A 19,803-nucleotide genomic window follows, 5' to 3' on the forward strand; every position below is an offset into this window, starting at 1 on the left:
TAGAGACAGAAATGCATATACTGTAAGAGCTCCGTTTCAAATTGGATAGAATAATAATATTTTATGTATGCTCATAATAATAATGCTTGTTGTTGATAAAAATACTTCATATATAGTTATATAATATTATGTATTTAGTTCTTCCTTTATTATTCCGTATTAGAGGTTTTATTTGTATCCGAATCTGTATCCGTATTCGTATCTGTATCATCGTCATCATCGTCGTCACATCGATGTTCATCATTTTTAGGTATTTTAACGATAACACAAGCCCCAGCCATTTTACTACCGTAATGACCAGCCCAAAATGATTTATCCATTCCTCCGTGATAAAAACTAATTTTTTTAAGACCAGGCCCATAATCTTTAAATTCGTGACTGACCTATTTAATAAAAAAGTATATGAATGATAATTAATACTTAACAAATATTATTGTACAGTTATTAAAGAAAATGGAAAGACTAACATGTAACCATTGATTTTGTTTATCTCCTTCGATATCGTCATGGAATTGGAATGTATCCATCATTTTGTTATCACTTCCTATTAATTCGACTGTACATTCATAATGAGCTGGACAATCCCATCTACAACTATACCATTCGCTTACCTAAAGAAAAGTTTTTGCTAAATTAAATTAATCTCTTGTGTCAGATAAATAAAATCTTTTAATTTTAAAATTTGTTACCACTATAGTAGGTTGCAAAACATCCAAGACGTAGGACGTTAATCCCTCAGCTTCTAAATCTATCGTTTGAATTTTGAAACAATTATAGTAAGATGTTACGAAGCAATGTTCTTTTTTTCAAAAACGGGTTCGTTTTTTGGTAGAGGTGGAACACCCTTTGGTGGATTTTCAACTATCCAATGATCACCACCATCCGTCAAGATTTTCCAATGCTTCTGTACACCATATTCTCCTGAATGATTTTTTATTAAATTTCTTTCGAAAGGTTTTTTCTTAGCTATCAAGTAATAAGCTTTCCAAGGCATATCTGTATCCAATGTATGCGGACGAGTTAACGTCATCTCAGCTTTCTTACGCCAAACATAATTGAGTATTAAATTTTTCCAACGTTGACAAACCAATTGACAATTTAAAAGTGTCGTGTTGTCAACGTGACAAAGAAATTCAGCTAACAACTCCTCCGGAATGTATTTGTTACCAAGAATATATCCATTGTCACCTGTCTCGTCGTATAGCACACGAGGAGTTGAATTACTGTCCTGAGATTGTCCCATTACTTATAAATCTGAAAATTCACTGACAATTAACTTTTAAATATTCACAATAACCTGTAGAATATCATTGAAGAAAATATTGTCGAAACTTATATCTCAACTAAACTTATATTGAAAATAATAAATATATATATAATTAAATATCTAGTAGTTAAATATTAAATATAATAACAAATATAAAACATATGTAGATGTCATATAACAAACGAACAATACATGTTATTATTATTATTATTCGTTTATTTCTTATTTACATAATCGTGTTGATTAAATTGTCAAGTGAAATTTCAAATACATTTTGAATTTCTTATTATTATGCTTATTTAACAAACCTTTATATATAAATTTGGACAATACAAATTACATTATAAAATTGACTAATATGGCATAACCTGCGCACAATGCAACGTCCTTCTAACAGTCACCGTGTATTACTAACGACTGTTAAGGCGAATGACACAGTCATGATGTAATATAAGTGACCAAAAACTATCCGTGATATTAAAAAACTTGTTTATCATAAATAGATATGTACTTTTGATAATATTACATATTCTAATAATTTAATCATTTATTTCTATAAATTTTTTATACACCAACATAAACACATACATATGTATATAGACAAGAAAATGAATAAAGACAAACTATGCACACACTAACCTCTTTAATCAAACATATGCGTCTTTACCATGTTTTAACAAATGTTTACTAAATGACTCATGCGGTATATTTGACTACGTTACTTTTTTGAATAAATTTGATTTCTACGAATTCTTAGGTTATGTTTGTTTCTTTCCTCAATGATTGCAGAAAAGAGTTATTTCTCAAATGTAATTAATTAAAAGTACAAGGGTGATAATTATTAGTGTATAATAATGTTCAGTTTAAAATGTTTAGAATTTTGTATTTAGAGTGACAATATACAAAATGTTGTAAGTAAATAAATTCAAAGGAAATAAGTGCGTGGTTTACGGACGCTAAAGAGTGGCATACGATTCTTATGATGTATTCTCTTAGGTAATGGGAATTTAATCTTTGAATCATGGAATTGTTTAACTTGAGGTCTTCGACAATTTGCAGCTTTTACTACTTCGACTTTAATTATTTGAATTGAATGTGCACGTGCACGATGACGTGCTCCCATATCTCTGTAACATTGAGTTACAGCTCCACTGACAGATAAATCTCTGTATTCTCTGTACATATTATGTGTTCCAGATCGAGAATCATATCGCAACCAAATTCCAAAGTTCTTTATTTTAATCGGAGTCTTTTCTGGAATCTAAAATTAAAACCATTATCAATATTATTTTATATTAAATATTACTCATATTATATTTGATTTTAATATGTACCTGTTTAAGTGATACAATCTCTCCAGTTGATTTCTTAAACTTTTTCAATTGACGCAAGAAATACCAAAATCTGGATTTGGCAACAATTGCATCTGGTGCAAATATTCTCATTTTATATAAAGGAGGTGTTTTCTCCTTTTCTGTTGGGAGTTTCCGCCCGATGACCTCATATTCTTTCAGCTAAAGAAAAAGAAATAAGAATATTATTTTAATTTTTATGATACAGTATATTATTACATGTATATTATTTTTTTCAAATAAAATCACTTCTATGAAATATAAATTATAATTTAATAAGATAAAAATAGAATAGATAAATATATATAAAATATAATAATCTTATTTAGATAGATTAGAAATAATTATTTGGTATATTATACAAACATGTGTGGACTATCAAACACGTTTTTATAGGTTAGGTTATCTTATTATGATTCCTTAAGTAAGTGAGAATACATCTTGTATAAAATTTAACATTAGCATAAAAAAAAGATAAAATTATAATTTATTTCATACATAAATATATTAATTATGTACAGTAAAATTAAATAATTTACTTACTTCACCTTTCGCCTTCATTCTTGTAAAGTTTTACTAACTTGGATTACAAGGAAGAGACCGTCATACATAAGGCAACCGGAAATAGGAATATTTGATTTATCTAAAAAAATGTTTATTATTTCTATTATCTTATAAAATAAGAGATTTGTAGTATTTTACAATCGTTTCAAATAGAAATTATTTATTAGAAATATATTCTACAAATTATTTAGATTTTTATATATTTTTATTAAACGATTACGTTCAATGTTTTTACTTACTAAATGATGGTAAGGTAGTTTCCTAGGAATGTATTTTTTATTTATCTAGTAACATTTTAGTAAAAATTCATTTTTTTTCAAATTTCAAAGTGATCCTAGTTTTATTTTTTGTATAAATCATAGATTTTCCTGTGTTAAAATTAAATAAATGACAGAATTCAACAAATACTATTATAAGGATAAAAGTAAAACACAAAATGTTTGTAGCAAAGTACCATGATTTAAATTTAAATTTCATACTTCAAATAATTGTTTCTTGTCAATTCATATATAATTCTGTTTTTTAATATAACTATTAGTTGTAGTGTATAATAAGATTTATTTCATGAATTTTTAAAAATGCCTAATCATTTAAAGTAGAATCCAGTTCTCATGATTAATCTAAATCACAGAATTTAATGTTGAAATATAAATGATTTGTATGTAATATATTAATTATAAGTAATATATTAATGACAATATTTAGGAATATGTAAGTATAATATAATTACTAGATTTAATAGGTTTAAAATTTTATATTTGCCGCATTAATTTATAAAAGGCTGTAAGTAAATACACTTAAAGGAAATAAGTGCGTGGTTTACGGACGCTAAAGAGTGGCATACGATTCTTATGATGTATTCTCTTAGGTAATGGGAATTTAATCTTTGAATCATGGAATTGTTTAACTTGAGGTCTTCGACAATTTGCAGCTTTTACCACTTCGACTTTAATTATTTGAATTGAATGTGCACGTGCACGATGACGTGCTCCCATATCTCTGTAACATTGAGTTACAGCTCCACTGACAGATAAGTCTCTGTATTCTCTGTACATATTATGTGTTCCAGATCGAGAATCATATCGCAACCAAATTCCAAAGTTCTTTATTTTAATCGGAGTCTTTTCTGGAATCTAAAATTAAAACCATTATCAATATTATTTTATATTAAATATTATTCATATTATATTTGATTTTAATATATACCTGTTTAAGTGATACGATCTCTCCAGTTGATTTCTTAAACTTTTTCAATTGACGCAAGAAATACCAAAATCTGGATTTGGCAACAATTGCATCTGGTGCAAATATTCTCATTTTATATAAAGGAGGTGTTTTCTCCTTTTCTGTTGGGAGTTTACGCCCAATGACCTCATATTCTTTCAGCTAAAGAAAAAAGAAATAAGAATATTATTTTAATTTTTATGATACAGTATATTATTACATGTATATTTTTTGTTTCAAATAAAATCACTTCTATGAAATATAAATTATAATTTAATAAGATAAAAATAGAATAGATAAATATATATAAAATATAATAATCTTATTTAGATAGATTAAAAATAATTATTTGGTATATTATACAAACATGTGTGGACTATCAAACACGTTTTTATAGGTTAGGTTATCTTATTATGATTCCTTAAGTAAGTGAGAATACATCTTGTATAAAATTTACCATTAGCATAAAAAAAAGATAAAATTATAATTTATTTCATACATAAATATATTAATTATGTACAGTAAAATTAAATAATTTACTTACTTCACCTTTCGCCTTCATTCTGGCACAGGCTTAACAACGTGGGTTAATCGGAAAGAAGGATAGTAATACGTACACCAACCGGAAATAGAAACATTTGACTTACCTAAGAAAATGTTTATTATTTTTATTATCATATATAATAAGAAATTTGTAGTAATTTACAATCATTTAAAATAGAAATCATTTATTAGAAATATATTCTACAGATTACTTAGATTTTTATATATTTCTATTAAACGATTACGTTCAATGAATGAATCAATAAATGTTACTTACTAAATGATGATAAGGTAGTTTCCTAGAACTATTTTTCTAATTCATTTATTAAAATTTAAATGAAAATTATTTTTTTGCTGGTTTTAAAGTAAGTATTGTTTTATCATTTAAATGTAAATCATAAATATTCGTGTATAAAAATTGAATAAATAAAACTAAGCAATGATTATTATGATAACGATAAAGTTTAATTATAAAAGATTTTGAAAAAATTATATTTTATTTTTATGGTATAAATATGTGTGTACCTTCAGAAATGCATTAAAACATATAATAAAAAACTAATCATTTAGGGCATTCAAATAGAAGAAAATCTGAAAGGTTTTGTTGTTAAATCCAACGATGATCACCTGCAACAAGAAGAAAACTATATTAATCATACAATCAAGTGATATAAAGTAGCCTAACATATGAATCATCCAATTCCTAGATGCACTTTTCAATTGAATTATCTATTTATTTTTATCAAATCTCTATCTACTGTTGCAATAATTTTAAATTTAAACGCGTGATTTTACATTTAAATAAAATATATATATATATATAAAAAGGAAAAAAATAAACATATTAAGTTAGAGAAAAAAGGAAAAAAATCTATTAATTATAATAAAGTACTAGTAAACTGCATTATATAGAAAAAAAAATTACAAATTTAATATAAAATACGATTACAGAGTAAAAAATCTTAAAAACGAAATGAGAAAAGAGAAATTACTTTAATATTTTCCGAACGTTAATTAAGCTTCAAAATTTAATAGTAAGGAAATTTTTAATGTTATTGACTCTAATTAATTAAACACATATGCATCTTTTTGACGATATAGACACGAATTTGGTGTCCCAAGGAGATGGAATGGTCCATCATCTCCAATTACAATTAGAAATTAATGACGAGCAAAAGAATAATAGAATAAAATATAAAATTTGACTAGAGAGTCATTCTCAAAAGGTTCGAACTTGCTGTTGAACCTTTGAAAATAACTCAATAGCCTCAGTAGTTGCCCTCTTGAGCCACAATTAAGTGGGGGCCTCTTCAGCATTAAGCCTCTTCTTTCTTCATTCCCTGAAAACTCTATTTGGACATTTTCTACGTGCGAGCAAGATAAAATCTCTCATACTAATTTTGCAAATGAATTCATGTTTTGTTATGATTCTAGTTCTCAATTATTACAAAATTAATTTACATTCCGCGTTCACTTTTCTAGCTCGTGAACCATCAATGAACTTAGAGTTTAATGACCATACACGAGAACATTTAATCGAATGTCCAAGCAGATAATAATTTCCTTCGATGACCTAATAACACTTCGCACTATTAACGTCGAGTAAAAAAACCGAATTGAAATAAATAGAGCAATAAATGTAATGCATTTTCTTGCAATACTTTTATTTCATTAATTAATTATATTTAATTATATCACATATTTCTAGCTGTAAAAAGAAATCGCGATAGTGCGTAGTGCTAATCCTGAAATACTTAAAACTAAGTATCAAATGCATCAAAGAATTTGCGAATTTGATTCGATTCTATCTCGTTAGAGATAAAATCGAAGTAGATGCAAATGCCTTTTCAAATGGTTGCAAATACCTTTGAATCATGATACATAATAAAGATCACAGAATAGTCACAAAATAAATTAACAAATCAAACATAATATAGAATGAGATGATCAAATTTTGTAACAATTCTGTATAAACCAGGAGGCGAAATTTCCACTCCGGAGTGGAAGCAAGAAGTCTAATGCCTTTCCTGGATCCTACCTACTTAAAATTAAAGTTTTCCCATTCATTCTGAGAAGTATGCTACCTGCCTGCCTATTATCCACATTTTTACCCATTTTAAGAAAAACCATACATACCCACCCACTCACTCCACGGTTCTCACACATACCACCAGGGTGCAAAAGCCTAAACTAGAGAGCATGCCCCGGGGCACCTCCGACACCCTAGTTCAACCACGTTTTCTAAACTTATATGTTAATGGGTATACGTACGTTTTGCTGTAATCGACTGCCAAGGCTAATGATTATTGCATAAAAAACTAAAGCAAAAATACAAGTATACACTAGTATATATATATGCATACTAGTTATATACGTGTATGTTTCCACAAATAAATGTGGGGGCTCTACTATGCAAACGATTATCAAAAAAAAAAAAAGTTATAAATATTTAATATAAATATAAGAATACAAAAACGTGATATGTTGTATTAATGTACTTTGAGTATTTAATGATGTATTAAATGAATAAAAAAGATCGCGAACGATGTACAGTACACACTACCTAATACGCACACACAGGTGTAAAGTACATCGTGCAATCACTAGCACAATAACAGCCGCCAATAGGGGAAAAAACTAAAACTAAACCCACGCTAACTGTTTCTCACCCATACGTGTAACACCTGGGCACATGCATAGATGAGAACGCAGAAAGTATGGGGGGAGAAACGGGAGATTAGTATATTAGAAGCTGAAAATCCTGATCTAAAAAATATGATTAAGACATAAACACATAAATACATTTGTATAAAAATTCATCTAAGCGACTAAGGACTCTACAAGTCATTTGGTGAATAATGACTTAAACAAGCGAATGAAAAAAAAAGTTACCCCATATGAAACAATTATAGCTTCGAGGTAAGGTTGTATTAAAAGACTCTAAAATAATGATGGATATTTTTTGCAAACCTCGGACGACTCCTTTCATTAAGTTGGCTGTTCTAATGAAAGAACTGGGCTTTGAGCCGCCACTTAACTGCCAAAGTCTATCCGTCGCGAATGAGTTTGTCTTCTTGCTCATTTATTTAAAATATTAAAGTATCGATTACTTGATTAATATCAATAAATTATTCTCGATTAGATAAACTTGTACGAAGAAATGCATGTAAGATATTTATTACATGGTTTTCTGGACGAAAACGAGTAAATTAATGCTCGATTTCATCACTACTGACCACGAAAAAAACACGTAATTAAAAAGAGAGTGCATTTATTAATTGCATTATTAATTAAATGAATTTAACCGATGAGACAAGAAAACCTATCCTGAACTAATAATAAAACATATAATACTTTATACAATTTTCATGAGTAACTCCTAAAAAGGAATTATTCACGTGCTCGTCAATAATTTATTTAAATAATTACAACCAGTAACTCGTGCCGATTTGGACCTTTCATCCTCGGCATGATTGAGCACTGGAGGGACTTTAAATAAAAACTCACGGTTTAAGAAGTTCTGCGATGGCTCCAAAACACTCCTACTTCGCAGCAAGTATTCTAATCTGACGATGGAGTCGATACTCGATTTGCCATTGAAGAAGATCCATCGAAGATCCACCCAAAATCCATCGAAGATCCATCGAAGAAATCATCCAACATCTTTGAAAGGAAGAAATTCCATGGTTATATCTGTATAATAAAATAGAACAAAACGATAAGTTATCTGGAATATTATCCAAAATACTATAAAATAAAATCGAATAAAATGTAAATAAAAATGAATACTTACAATGCATTTCAATGAGATGCAGCTCTATTGCACCATGGTGATGCACCTCGCGTGAATCTAAAAACGCGGTATAAACGAAAATAAGAAACTATAGATGAGTTTCTTATCGCGAAACCGAAATTTTATTATACGACGAGCAACACTGATTCTAATTCGCGTTTGATTTTAATTTATTACTCGCCCGATCACTGATTCTAGACTGCACTAATTCAAAGACTGCATTGCTCGCAGTCAAATGCAAGAACAATAATTTCACTCCCAGTCACTTCACATGGGCCATTCGTGCACGATTGCAATCTGAAACTGAAATAAAAAGCAATACTATTAATATCATTACTATTACAGAAAATCATTAAAATTTTTAAGGAATTATTTAATAAAAAAATATACTCACTTTAAATCTTTATTGATGAATGTACAATAGGTCTCCTATCCTTAGGATGACGATGACAATGCACAAATAATGACTATAAAACTGCATTACATTCAATTAATTCAATTAACACTAGATTTATGGACTGAGCAAATTTGATTCATTTCAAACTTTTTTGTTACATATATATAAAATAGAAATATTTTAAATTAATTGTAATTTAATAGAATTTAAATTTAATTAACTTTAAAGTAGAATATTTTTTTAAATTATATGATAATTTTTAATGCTGTAATGAAATATACATAAATATTAATTCCTTTCCTCTATCCACTTTTTCATTTAAACAACGTTTGTAAATTTTTAAATAATAGTGAACAAATCTAGTGTTAAACGAATTTCTAAATGAACTTAATAAATAACATGTGAATATATATACCATTCCAACGATGATCTGAAACACAAATAAAAACAATATTATATAAATCGTTGTTATATAAAAATTTCTATAGTTATTGAGAAAATGTTTAATAGAAAAATATACTCACTTAGATGGAAGCAGGATGAATGCAGGATGGGTATCCTACCCTTAGGATGACGATGAGCACAAGTTTAAACCGAATAAAAGAAACTTGCGAGTTTCTTAACCGAGCAAACGAAACTTTAACATACGACGATCAACACTGAATTTACTTGTCGACTTTTTTATATTTTATTTTAACACGATGCAACACACGAGAACCTCATTGCCTACGCGCTCGATTGCAATGATTTTCTGAAACATAACAAGAAAAAGAACAATTAATATCATTGTTGTAATAAAAATCAATTGAAATTATCATAGAAATGTTTGATAGTAAAATATACTTACTTTTAGTCTTCATTGATGATTGCAGGATGGGTATCCTACCCTTAGGATGACGATGTATAAAATAAAATTAAATAAAAAGTCTGAAAAGAGCTGAAACATACTAAAGACTATATTACAATATTTCCTGTAAATCATTTCTGAAGGCAAGGCACACATTAAAACCATTGAATATTTTTGATAGAATGGTATTCAAGTTATTAAATATTTGTGAAATTTATCAAAGTATGCAACTATTTGCTTGCTAAATTACATACAAAGTATGTAATGCTAGTAAAAATATTAATTAAAAATCTTTAAAGTTGTCTAAATAAAACAGTAATTGTATCAGCAAACTCAATAAAGAGTAACATACAAAATAAACCAGATTTTATACCATTCTATGCAATGAAAAGCTTTTTAAACTATTAAAATCAAAACGATAACGTTAGAAATAAAATTATTAAATAATTTAATTCGATTTATTTTCGTAGATGTTGTCTCGTTGAAAGATAGAAGACGAATACGAGGTACGTTACTACATAACCTTGGTAGAGGAGATCTCGGGAGTGTCGAACGTTCGGCTATTATACCTATGTTATCGGCTGTTTACGTTTTGTTGTCGGAAATTCGACGAAGAAAATTCCTCGAGAAATTCCTGGAAATAAAAATACACATTTATAATAACTTATATGTCGAGTGTATTGTTTTCTTATTCTTCTTCTCTCTCTCTCACTCCTTCTCTCTCACTCTTTCTGTAGTATTTCTATATGCTTATATGCTTATATTTAAAAATAATAATGCTCACCTCGCCGTACATGGAGAAGATAAAAAAAGTTGCCACAAGGTTAAAATATTAGTGAATTCGTGTTATAACTCTTCCCATGCTTAGAAAGCTAAAAAATAAAAGTAAAATATGAAAAAACTCACGTATAACATTCGTTATATATAACACCATATATATAACAGGAAGGTGTACGTTAGATAATTAATTGAAACAATTACCTGAAATTAACGGGATAATAAAATCCGCTGCAACACGTATACAGATGACAGATTAAAAAATTCGAAAGATTCGCCATATTGAAGTGCATAAAACAGGCGCATAAGACTGGCGCGAAAATACTGCATGCGCGAAAATGATGCGTAGTAGATCTTCTTTCCACCTATAATAAAGAAAAATTTCGAAAGATTAAAAATACGATATAGAAGCATAAAAATTGTCAAAATATACTCAAAAAATCAAAATCGATCCTTTTATCCTTTATATATTGTAATAGAAAGGTGTGAACCTTACAAAATATCTTTTAATTACCTGATTTTAACGAGACGATTACACTCCGATGTGTTCTCCACGAAAGACGCCATGAAACTAAAGAATTCGGACGAAAGCTTGGCTGTGATTGGCTAATTCATTTTTTTGAACATGAAAAGGGTCCTCACAGCTTCTTACACGGACAGAATCTGACCTTCCTCATGACCACGCTGGTCAAACTACATATGATAATTTATTTATTAAATAAATTAAAAATCATTTCTATTTTTCTAATAAATGTACACAATACTTATAAATATTCTAAAAATAATTAATAGAATAAAGACAATGTAGACATTAAGAGATCTTTGTCGTTTTGCATAAAAGAATACAATCGTATAGAAGAGAATTGTCGATAGAAAAATGTCTAATATGAAATGTAGCATATGAAAGAATAAATTACCAAAATCTGTATCGATAAAGAATCTTTACAATTTAAATACTTTCCGATATACATAATTGTTTTAAATAAATTTACAATAACGTTTATACACGATTCACACGAAGATCATTCTATATGATTTTCTATGCTATAAGATCCTACATTCTCTTTATTCTATTCATTATTTTTAGAATAATTATGAATAACGTGTACGTTTTATTTCTAATCGAAAAAAGAAACACAAATTTATAACATATCAAAATTGTTTTCTATTTAATATATGTTAAATTGTGAGATAGTAGAAACCTGCTTTAAAAAATAAAATATGCATTATAACAAAAATAATTTTATCCTGAAATTAAATAAAATAAATATTACAATAAAAGATTTCTTGTTTTATCGGTGTAATGCCTGTAACATTATAAAAGTTATTAAAAAACATTATAAGGTAATTAGTTTCTGGAGATGAAATGGATAGAAGGAGCCAAGGAAAGGAATAAAAATATGTTCATTGGAAAATTACAGAAACTAATTACAATTATAATGTTTATGGTAAGCGGTCTTTGGCTGGATTTTACTTGCAATGGAATGTAAAACATATCAAAATATGTTAAACATTACATGGAAAGTAAAATACCATTGCCCAGGTCTAACCACGAGGAGGTAACCACTTCTGAAGACCCAAGAGGGATGTGCATCCTAAAGATGCTCACATCCGAATATAATTCAAAGGAATTAATCTAACTCTTAGGCCCCACCATAAGAGTACCATTCAAAAAATCGTTAAAATTATTATCGAAAATACCAGAGAAAAATTTCAATATTAAAAAATACAAAATGAAAGACAAGGAGTGTAGTCTGAAAAGAAATTCAATAAAATCATCGATGATACTTAAAACTAACACACCCTAGAATAACTTCAACTTATAGAAATACAATCTATATACATTTATATACATAATTTTCAATCTACATAAAATAATTAAAAAGAGTATACAATTATAAGTTGTACCATGGAATCTATAAATAAAGAAAATACATTAAAAATAATTATCAAACACGTTCGATGCTAAAAGGAGAATTATATAACGATACACATTTTCATTTTATTTATACAAATAATTATTTTATACTATCCTATATTACCAAGTCCACTTCTGGTGCCTTTATGGTCCTCCTCTGGTTCACCTGTGGTCGTTTCCTTACCATAGTCCAATCTGCAACAGAAAACAAAGGGATAAAAAAGAGTTAAACAATAAAAGGGATAGGAAAAAAAGGGGGATGGGTGTAACTTTTAAAGCGGAACTTTTCACGATTTTTTTTTTAAGTGGTTTCCCCCCGATTGGACTAGTCCACTGACTCTAAATTTAGGAGAAACCTACACTAAATGTTCAGTCCAACACCGTATACTATTGCGAACTTACGGAAATGAATCCTTGGGTCCGTCTAACAATTAGCGGAAGATGCCTTCCCTTACAATGAAGCTTCAGTTTCCCATGCTAAATGCATATCTATCAATGCATATCAAAAAGCCAAAAAAGAAAAAAGAAAAAAAAAAGGACGGTAGTTCAAGTTTAAAAGTTAAATGAACATGATTCTATCCTTTGGAGTAAGAAGTAGAATCATGGCTCGCGTGGGCAGGGTCGCATCCCTGAAGTAAATTCTTTATTTGTAAATGGTACCACCCTTTACGAACAAAAAATTTACCCGCTACCCATTGAACCGCTTCTGAAACAGAAATTTTAATGAATATTAATACAATTTCATTTGCTATCTAAGTAATTGGAGCATTTTATATTACCTTCCGATCCACGAACGCAATCAAGTTAAAGACAGTCATTTCATAAACTGAAAAAATAAATTTATTTTATAATTATTTTCTATTCAAAGTACGTTAATGTGTATGTAACGTTTAAATCAATGTATATGCGTTGAAACTATCTGAAAAATAATTAATGTGTATTAGAATATTAAAATTATTGTTAATTAATGGATAGAAGTATCGATTATTGTTTAAAAGTACGAAATATATTTTCAGAGTACCTTCCTTTTCGAAATGCACTAATAGACTGAGCTGTTGTTCTTCAAAACAAAACATTAATTAGAAAGTTGTTTATATGACTTCATATATGTTGATCATGTGTGCAACGGTTATAATAATTCTAATAAAAAAAAATTATTCATATGACGTTCCTATTTGAACATTCTTTTCATCCTAATGTAATAAATTTATTGTTCATGAACAGTGATGACTTCGAATGTTAAATTATGCTGTAATATAGGTAGAGTATATTAGAATAATTAAATAATTATTAATTAATCAATAGAAGTATCGATTATTATAGAAAAGTACGGAATATATTTTCGGAGTACCTTCCTCTTCGAAATTCACTTCTAAACTGAGTCGTTGTTCTCTAAAACAAAACATTAATTAGAAAGTTGTTTATATGACTGTTTCTTTATGTTGAACATGTGTGCAACGGTTATAATAATTCTATTAAAGAAAAATTAATAATATAACGTTCCGATTTGAACATTCTTTTCATTCTAATGTAATTAATTTATTGTTCATAAGCAGTGAAAACTTCGAGTGTTAAATTATGCTGTAATAAAAGAAGGGTGTATTAGAATATTAAAATAATTATTAATTAATCGATAGAAGTGTCGATTATTGTTTAAAAGTACGGAATATATTTTCGGACCACCTTCCTCTTCGAAATTCACTTATATACTGACTCATTGTTCACTAAAACAAAACTTTGATTAGAAAGTTGTTTATGATTTTTCTTATGTTGATTATGTCTGCAACCGTAATTATAATTCAAATAAAGAAAATTCAATATTATAACGTACAGATTTTATTATTTTATTTATTCTAATATAATTAATTTATTGTTCATGAGCAGTGATGACTTCGAGTGTTAAATTATGCTGTAATAAAACAAGGGTGTATTAGAATATTAAAATAATTGTTAATTAATGGATACAAGTATCGATTATTGTTGAAAAGTACGGAATATGTTATCGGAGTACCTTCCTCTTCGAAATTCACTTATAAACTGAGACGTTGTTCTCTAAAACAAAACATTAATTAGAAAGTTGTTTATATGACTGTTTTTTTATGTTGAACATGTGTGCAACGGAAATAATAATTCTAATAATGAAAATTCAAGATTATAACGTTTGGATTTTAACATTCTTTTTATTCTAATGTAATAAATTTATTGTTCATAAGCAGTGATAACTTCGAGTGTTAAATTATGCTGTAATAAAATATTAAAATAATTATTAATTAATCGATAGAAGTGTCGATTATTGTTTAAAAGTACGGAATATATTTTCGGAGTACCTTCCTCTTCGAAATGCACTAATAGACTGAGCTGTTGTTCTCTAAAACAAAACATTGATTAGAAAGTTGTTTATATGACTTCATATATGTTGATCATGTGTGCAACGGTAATTAAAATTCTAATAAAGAAAATTCAATATTATAACGTACAGATTTTATTATTTTATCTATTCTAACGTAATTATTTTATTGTTCCTGCGCAGTGATGACTTCGAGTGTTTAATTGTCCTGTAATATAAGTACAGTGTATAAGAATATTATATTAATTGTTAATTAATCGATAGAAGTATTAATTTTTTAAAAGTACGAGATATATTATTGGAGTACCTTCCTCTTCGAAATTCACTTGCAGACTGACCCATTGTTATCTAAAACAAAACTTTGATTAGAAAGTTGTTTATGATTTTTCTTATGTTGATTATTTCTGCAACGGTAATAATAATTCTAATAATGAAAATTCAAGATTATAACGTTCGGATTTAAACATTATTTTTATTCTAATGTGATTAATTTATTGTTCATGCGCAGTGATGACTTCGAGTGTTAAATTATGCTGTAATATAAGTAAAGTGTATTAAAATATTTAAATAATTGTTAATTAATCGATAGAAGTGTCAAATATTGTTTAAAAGTACGGAATATATATTCGAAATACCTTTCTCTTCGAAATTCACTTGCAGACTGACCCATTGTTTTCTAAAACAAAACATTAATCAAAAAGTTGTTTATATGACTTTGTTTTATGTCGAGCACGTGTGCAACTGTAGTAATAATCCTAATAAAGAAAATTTATAATATTATAACGTTTAAATTTTATTATTTTATTCATTGTAATAGAATTAATTTATCACACCTGCACAGTGATGACTCTTCGTGGGTTTAATTGTCCTGTAATATAAGTACAGTGTATAAGAATATTATATTAATTGTTAATTAATCGATAGAAGTATTAATTATTGTTTAAAAGTACGAGATATATTACTGGAGTTCCTTCCTCTTCGAAATTCACTTGCAGACTGACCCATTGTTCTCTAAAACAAAACTTTGATTAGAAAGTTGTTTATGATTTTTCTTATGTGGATTATTTCTGTAACGATAATAATAATTCTAATAATGAAAATTTAATATTATAACGTTCAAATTTTATTATTTTATTCATTCTAATGTAATTATTTTATTGCTCATGCGCAATGATGACTACGAGTGTTAAATTATGCTGTAATATAAGTAGAGTGTATTAGAGTATTAAAATAATTGTTAATTAATCGATAGAAGTGTCGATTATTGTTTAAAAGTACGAGATAAATTATTGGAGTACCTTCCTCTTCGAAATTCACTTATACACTGAGCCGTTGTTCTTTAAAACTAAACATTAATTAGAAAGTTGTTTATATTTCTTTTTTTTTTATTTCGAGCATGTGTGCAACGATAATTATAATTCTAATAAAGAAAATTCAATATTATAACGTACAGATTTTATTATTTTATTTATTCTAATGTAATTATTTTATTGTTCATGAGCAGTGATGACTTCGAGTGTTAAATTATTTGTAATATAAGTAGAGTGTATTAGAATATTAAAATAATTGTTAATTAATCGATAGAAGTATTAATAATTGTTTAAAAGTGTGAAATATATTTTCGGAGTTCCTTCCTCTTCGAAATTTATTTATAGACTGAGCCGTTCATTAGAATGATAAAATAATTGTTAAATAATAAATATAAGTGCATATTGTTATCTAATAACTTATTACATATGATCTATGTACCTTTCCCTTCAAGATTCACCTTTTAACTGTGACATTATCCTCTATAAAAATGCTTTTATTCAATGTTGGTTATGTTGTTTTCCAAATGTTGCCCATGTATGTAACAAAATAAAACATTCCAATTAAACAGATATTAACATTATAACTCTCTTCATGTTATTACTATTTTTATTAAATACACATGTAACTTGTAATCATTATAAAAATAATGAATACAATAAAAAGAATGCATAATATAAACATTATCTCATTGCTCACGAGAAAACAATCATGTAGAAAAGAAATCTTGTCAAAGAAATTTGTAAAACAATTGACAATCTATCGCTTGCCAACAATAGAAAAGTCCCTATAATTTGTTTCTTTAATGTAAAAACTCGCCTTTATGATAAAGATTTAATTTTATACGTGTGGCAAGCGATAGATTGTCAATTGTTTTACAAATTTCTTAGAAAAAGTTTCTCTTCTACATGATTATTTTCTCGTATGCAATGAGATAACGTTCTTATTATGTATTCTTTTTTTATTTTATTCATTATTTTTGTAATGTTTACAATTAAAGTGTGTAAAGTATTGTGTAGAGTGAAAAGAGTGTAAAAATAAGAGAATTATAATCTGAAATTCTGTTTATTTCGAATGTTCTATTTTGTTACATACATGAGCAACATTTGAAAAATAACATAACCAACATTGAATAAAAGCATTTTCACAGAGGATAATGCCTAAGTTAAAAGGTGAATTTGGAAGAGAAAGGTACATAGATCATATGTAATGAGTTTTTCAATAAAAATAGACACTCTCATTCTTTAATTAACAATTATTTTATTATTCTAATATTCTCTAATTACATTTCAGATTGTTTCTATGCATATACATTGGTTTAAATATTTCATAGGATTTAACATATATTAAATAGAAAACAATTTTGATATGTTATAAATTTGTGTTTCTTTTTTCGATTAGAAATAAAACGTACACGTTATTCATAATTATTCTAAAAATAATGAATAGAATAAAGAGAATGTAGGATCTTATAGCATAGAAAAGCATGTGGAATAATCTTCGTGTGTGAATCGTGTATAAACGTTATTGTAAATTTATTTAAAACAATTATGTATATCGGAAAGTATTTAAATTGTAAAGATTCTTTATCGATACAGATTTTGGCAATTTATTCTTTCATATGCTGCATTTTATATTAGACATTTTTATATCGACAATTCTCATCTATATGATTGTATTCTTTTATGCGAAACGACAAAGTTTTCGTAATGTCTACATTGCCTTTATTCAATTCATTATTTTTAGAATATTTATAAGTGTTGTGTACATTTATTAGAAAAATAGAAATGATTTTTAATTTATTTAATAAATAAATTATCATATGTAGTTTGACCAGCGTGGTCATAAAGAAGGTCAGATTCTGTCCGTGTAAGAAGCTATGAGGACCCTTTTCATGTTCAAAAAAATGAATTAGCCAATCACAGCCAAGCTTTCGTCCGAATTCTTTAGTTTCATGGCGTCTTTCGTGGAGAACACATCGGAGTGTAATCGTCTCGTTAAAATCAGGTAATTAAAAGATATTTTATAAAGTTCACACCTTTCTATTACAATATATAAAGGATAAAAGGATCGATTTTGATTTTTTGAGTATATTTTGACAATTTTTATGCTTCTATATCGTATTTTTAATCTTTCGAAATTTTTCTTTATTATAGGTGGAAAGAAGATCTACTACGCATCATTTTCGCGCATGCAGTATTTTCGCGCCAGTCTTATGCGCCTGTTTTATGCACTTCAATATGGCGAATCTTTCGAATTTTTTAATCTGTCATCTGTATACGTGTTGCAGCGGATTTTGTTATCCCGTTAATTTCAGGTAATTGTTTCAATTAATTATCGAACGTACACCTTCCTGTTATATATATGGTGTTATATATAACGAATGTTATACGTGAGTTTTTTCATATTTTACTTTTATTTTTTAGCTTTCTAAGCATGGGAAGAGTTATAACACGAATTCACTAATATTTTAACCTTGTGGCAACTTTTTTTATCTTCTCCATGTACGGCGAGGTGAGCATTATTATTTTTAAATATAAGCATATAAGCATATAGAAATACTACAGAAAGAGTGAGAGAGAAGGAGTGAGAGAGAGAGAAGAAGAATAAGAAAACAATACACTCGACATATAAGTTATTATAAATGTGTATTTTTATTTCCAGGAATTTCTCGAGGAATTTTCTTCGTCGAATTTCCGACAACAAAACGTAAACAGCCGATAACATAGGTATAATAGCCGAACGTTCGACACTCCCGAGATCTCCTCTACCAAGGTTATGTAGTAACGTACCTCGTATTCGTCTTCTATCTTTCAACGAGACAACATCTACGAAAATAAATCGAATTAAATTATTTAATAATTTTATTTCTAACGTTATCGTTTTGATTTTAATAGTTTAAAAAGCTTTTCATTGCATAGAATGGTATAAAATCTGGTTTATTTTTTATGTTACTCTTTATTGAGTTTGCTGATACAATTACTGTTTTATTTAGACAACTTTAAAGATTTTTAATTAATATTTTTACTAGCATTACATACTTTGTATGTAATTTAGCAAGCAAATAGTTGCATACTTTGATAAATTTCACAAATATTTAATAACTTGAATACCATTCTATCAAAAATATTCAATGGTTTTAATGTGTGCCCTGCCTTCAGAAATGATTTACAGGAAATATTGTAATATAGTCTTTAGTATGTTTCAGCTCTTTTCAGACTTTTTATTTAATTTTATTTTATACATCGTCATCCTAAGGGTAGGATACCCATCCTGCAATCATCAATGAAGACTAAAAGTAAGTATATTTTACTATCAAACATTTCTATGATAATTTCAATTGATTTTTATTACAACAATGATATTAATTGTTCTTTTTCTTGTTATGTTTCAGAAAATCATTGCAATCGAGCGCGTAGGCAATGAGGTTCTCGTGTGTTGCATCGTGTTAAAATAAAATATAAAA

The 19,803-nt window shown here is 27.6% G+C and overlaps 3 protein-coding genes and 2 long non-coding RNA genes across 5 annotated transcripts; 1 reads left to right on the forward strand and 4 right to left on the reverse strand.

The window, feature by feature from the left end:
• Positions 1-111: 111 nt before the first annotated feature.
• LOC107072795 (F-box only protein 44) lies at positions 112-1,900 on the reverse strand. Its single transcript, XM_015333011.2, is given in 5 exon segments — positions 112-383; positions 468-611; positions 690-805; positions 808-1,254; positions 1,576-1,900. Coding segments are annotated over 4 exon segments (930 nt in total). The 5' UTR covers positions 1,244-1,254; positions 1,576-1,900; the 3' UTR covers positions 112-149.
• A 224-nt stretch (positions 1,901-2,124) lies between these two features.
• On the reverse strand, positions 2,125-3,281 carry RpL18A (ribosomal protein L18A). The gene is made up of 3 exons (XM_089178543.1): positions 3,163-3,281; positions 2,602-2,781; positions 2,125-2,528 (listed from the first exon to the last, which is right to left on the reverse strand). Exons 1-3 carry the CDS (start codon positions 3,178-3,180, stop codon positions 2,193-2,195), a joined length of 534 nt encoding a protein of 177 aa, XP_089034669.1. The 5' UTR covers positions 3,181-3,281; the 3' UTR covers positions 2,125-2,192.
• A 636-nt stretch (positions 3,282-3,917) lies between these two features.
• On the reverse strand, positions 3,918-5,073 carry LOC149030576 (large ribosomal subunit protein eL20). The gene is made up of 3 exons (XM_089178542.1): positions 4,952-5,073; positions 4,390-4,569; positions 3,918-4,316 (listed from the first exon to the last, which is right to left on the reverse strand). Exons 1-3 carry the CDS (start codon positions 4,967-4,969, stop codon positions 3,981-3,983), a joined length of 534 nt encoding a protein of 177 aa, XP_089034668.1. The 5' UTR covers positions 4,970-5,073; the 3' UTR covers positions 3,918-3,980.
• A 3,204-nt stretch (positions 5,074-8,277) lies between these two features.
• On the reverse strand, positions 8,278-9,272 carry LOC149030577 (uncharacterized). Its single transcript, XR_016178637.1, has 3 exons — positions 9,138-9,272; positions 8,744-9,046; positions 8,278-8,643 (listed from the first exon to the last, which is right to left on the reverse strand). It is a non-coding gene; the product is annotated as an uncharacterized LOC149030577 (long non-coding RNA).
• Positions 9,273-18,164: 8,892 nt separating this feature from the next.
• On the forward strand, positions 18,165-19,164 carry LOC149030578 (uncharacterized). The gene is made up of 4 exons (XR_016178643.1): positions 18,165-18,344; positions 18,494-18,654; positions 18,764-18,851; positions 19,002-19,164. It is a non-coding gene; the product is annotated as an uncharacterized LOC149030578 (long non-coding RNA).
• The last annotated feature ends 639 nt before the right edge of the window (positions 19,165-19,803 follow it).

Source organism: Polistes dominula, unplaced genomic scaffold (assembly GCF_049000335.1).
Source record: "Polistes dominula isolate Pdom_NZ unplaced genomic scaffold, Pdom_raw_medaka contig_11, whole genome shotgun sequence".
NCBI lineage: Eukaryota > Metazoa > Arthropoda > Insecta > Hymenoptera > Vespidae > Polistes > Polistes dominula.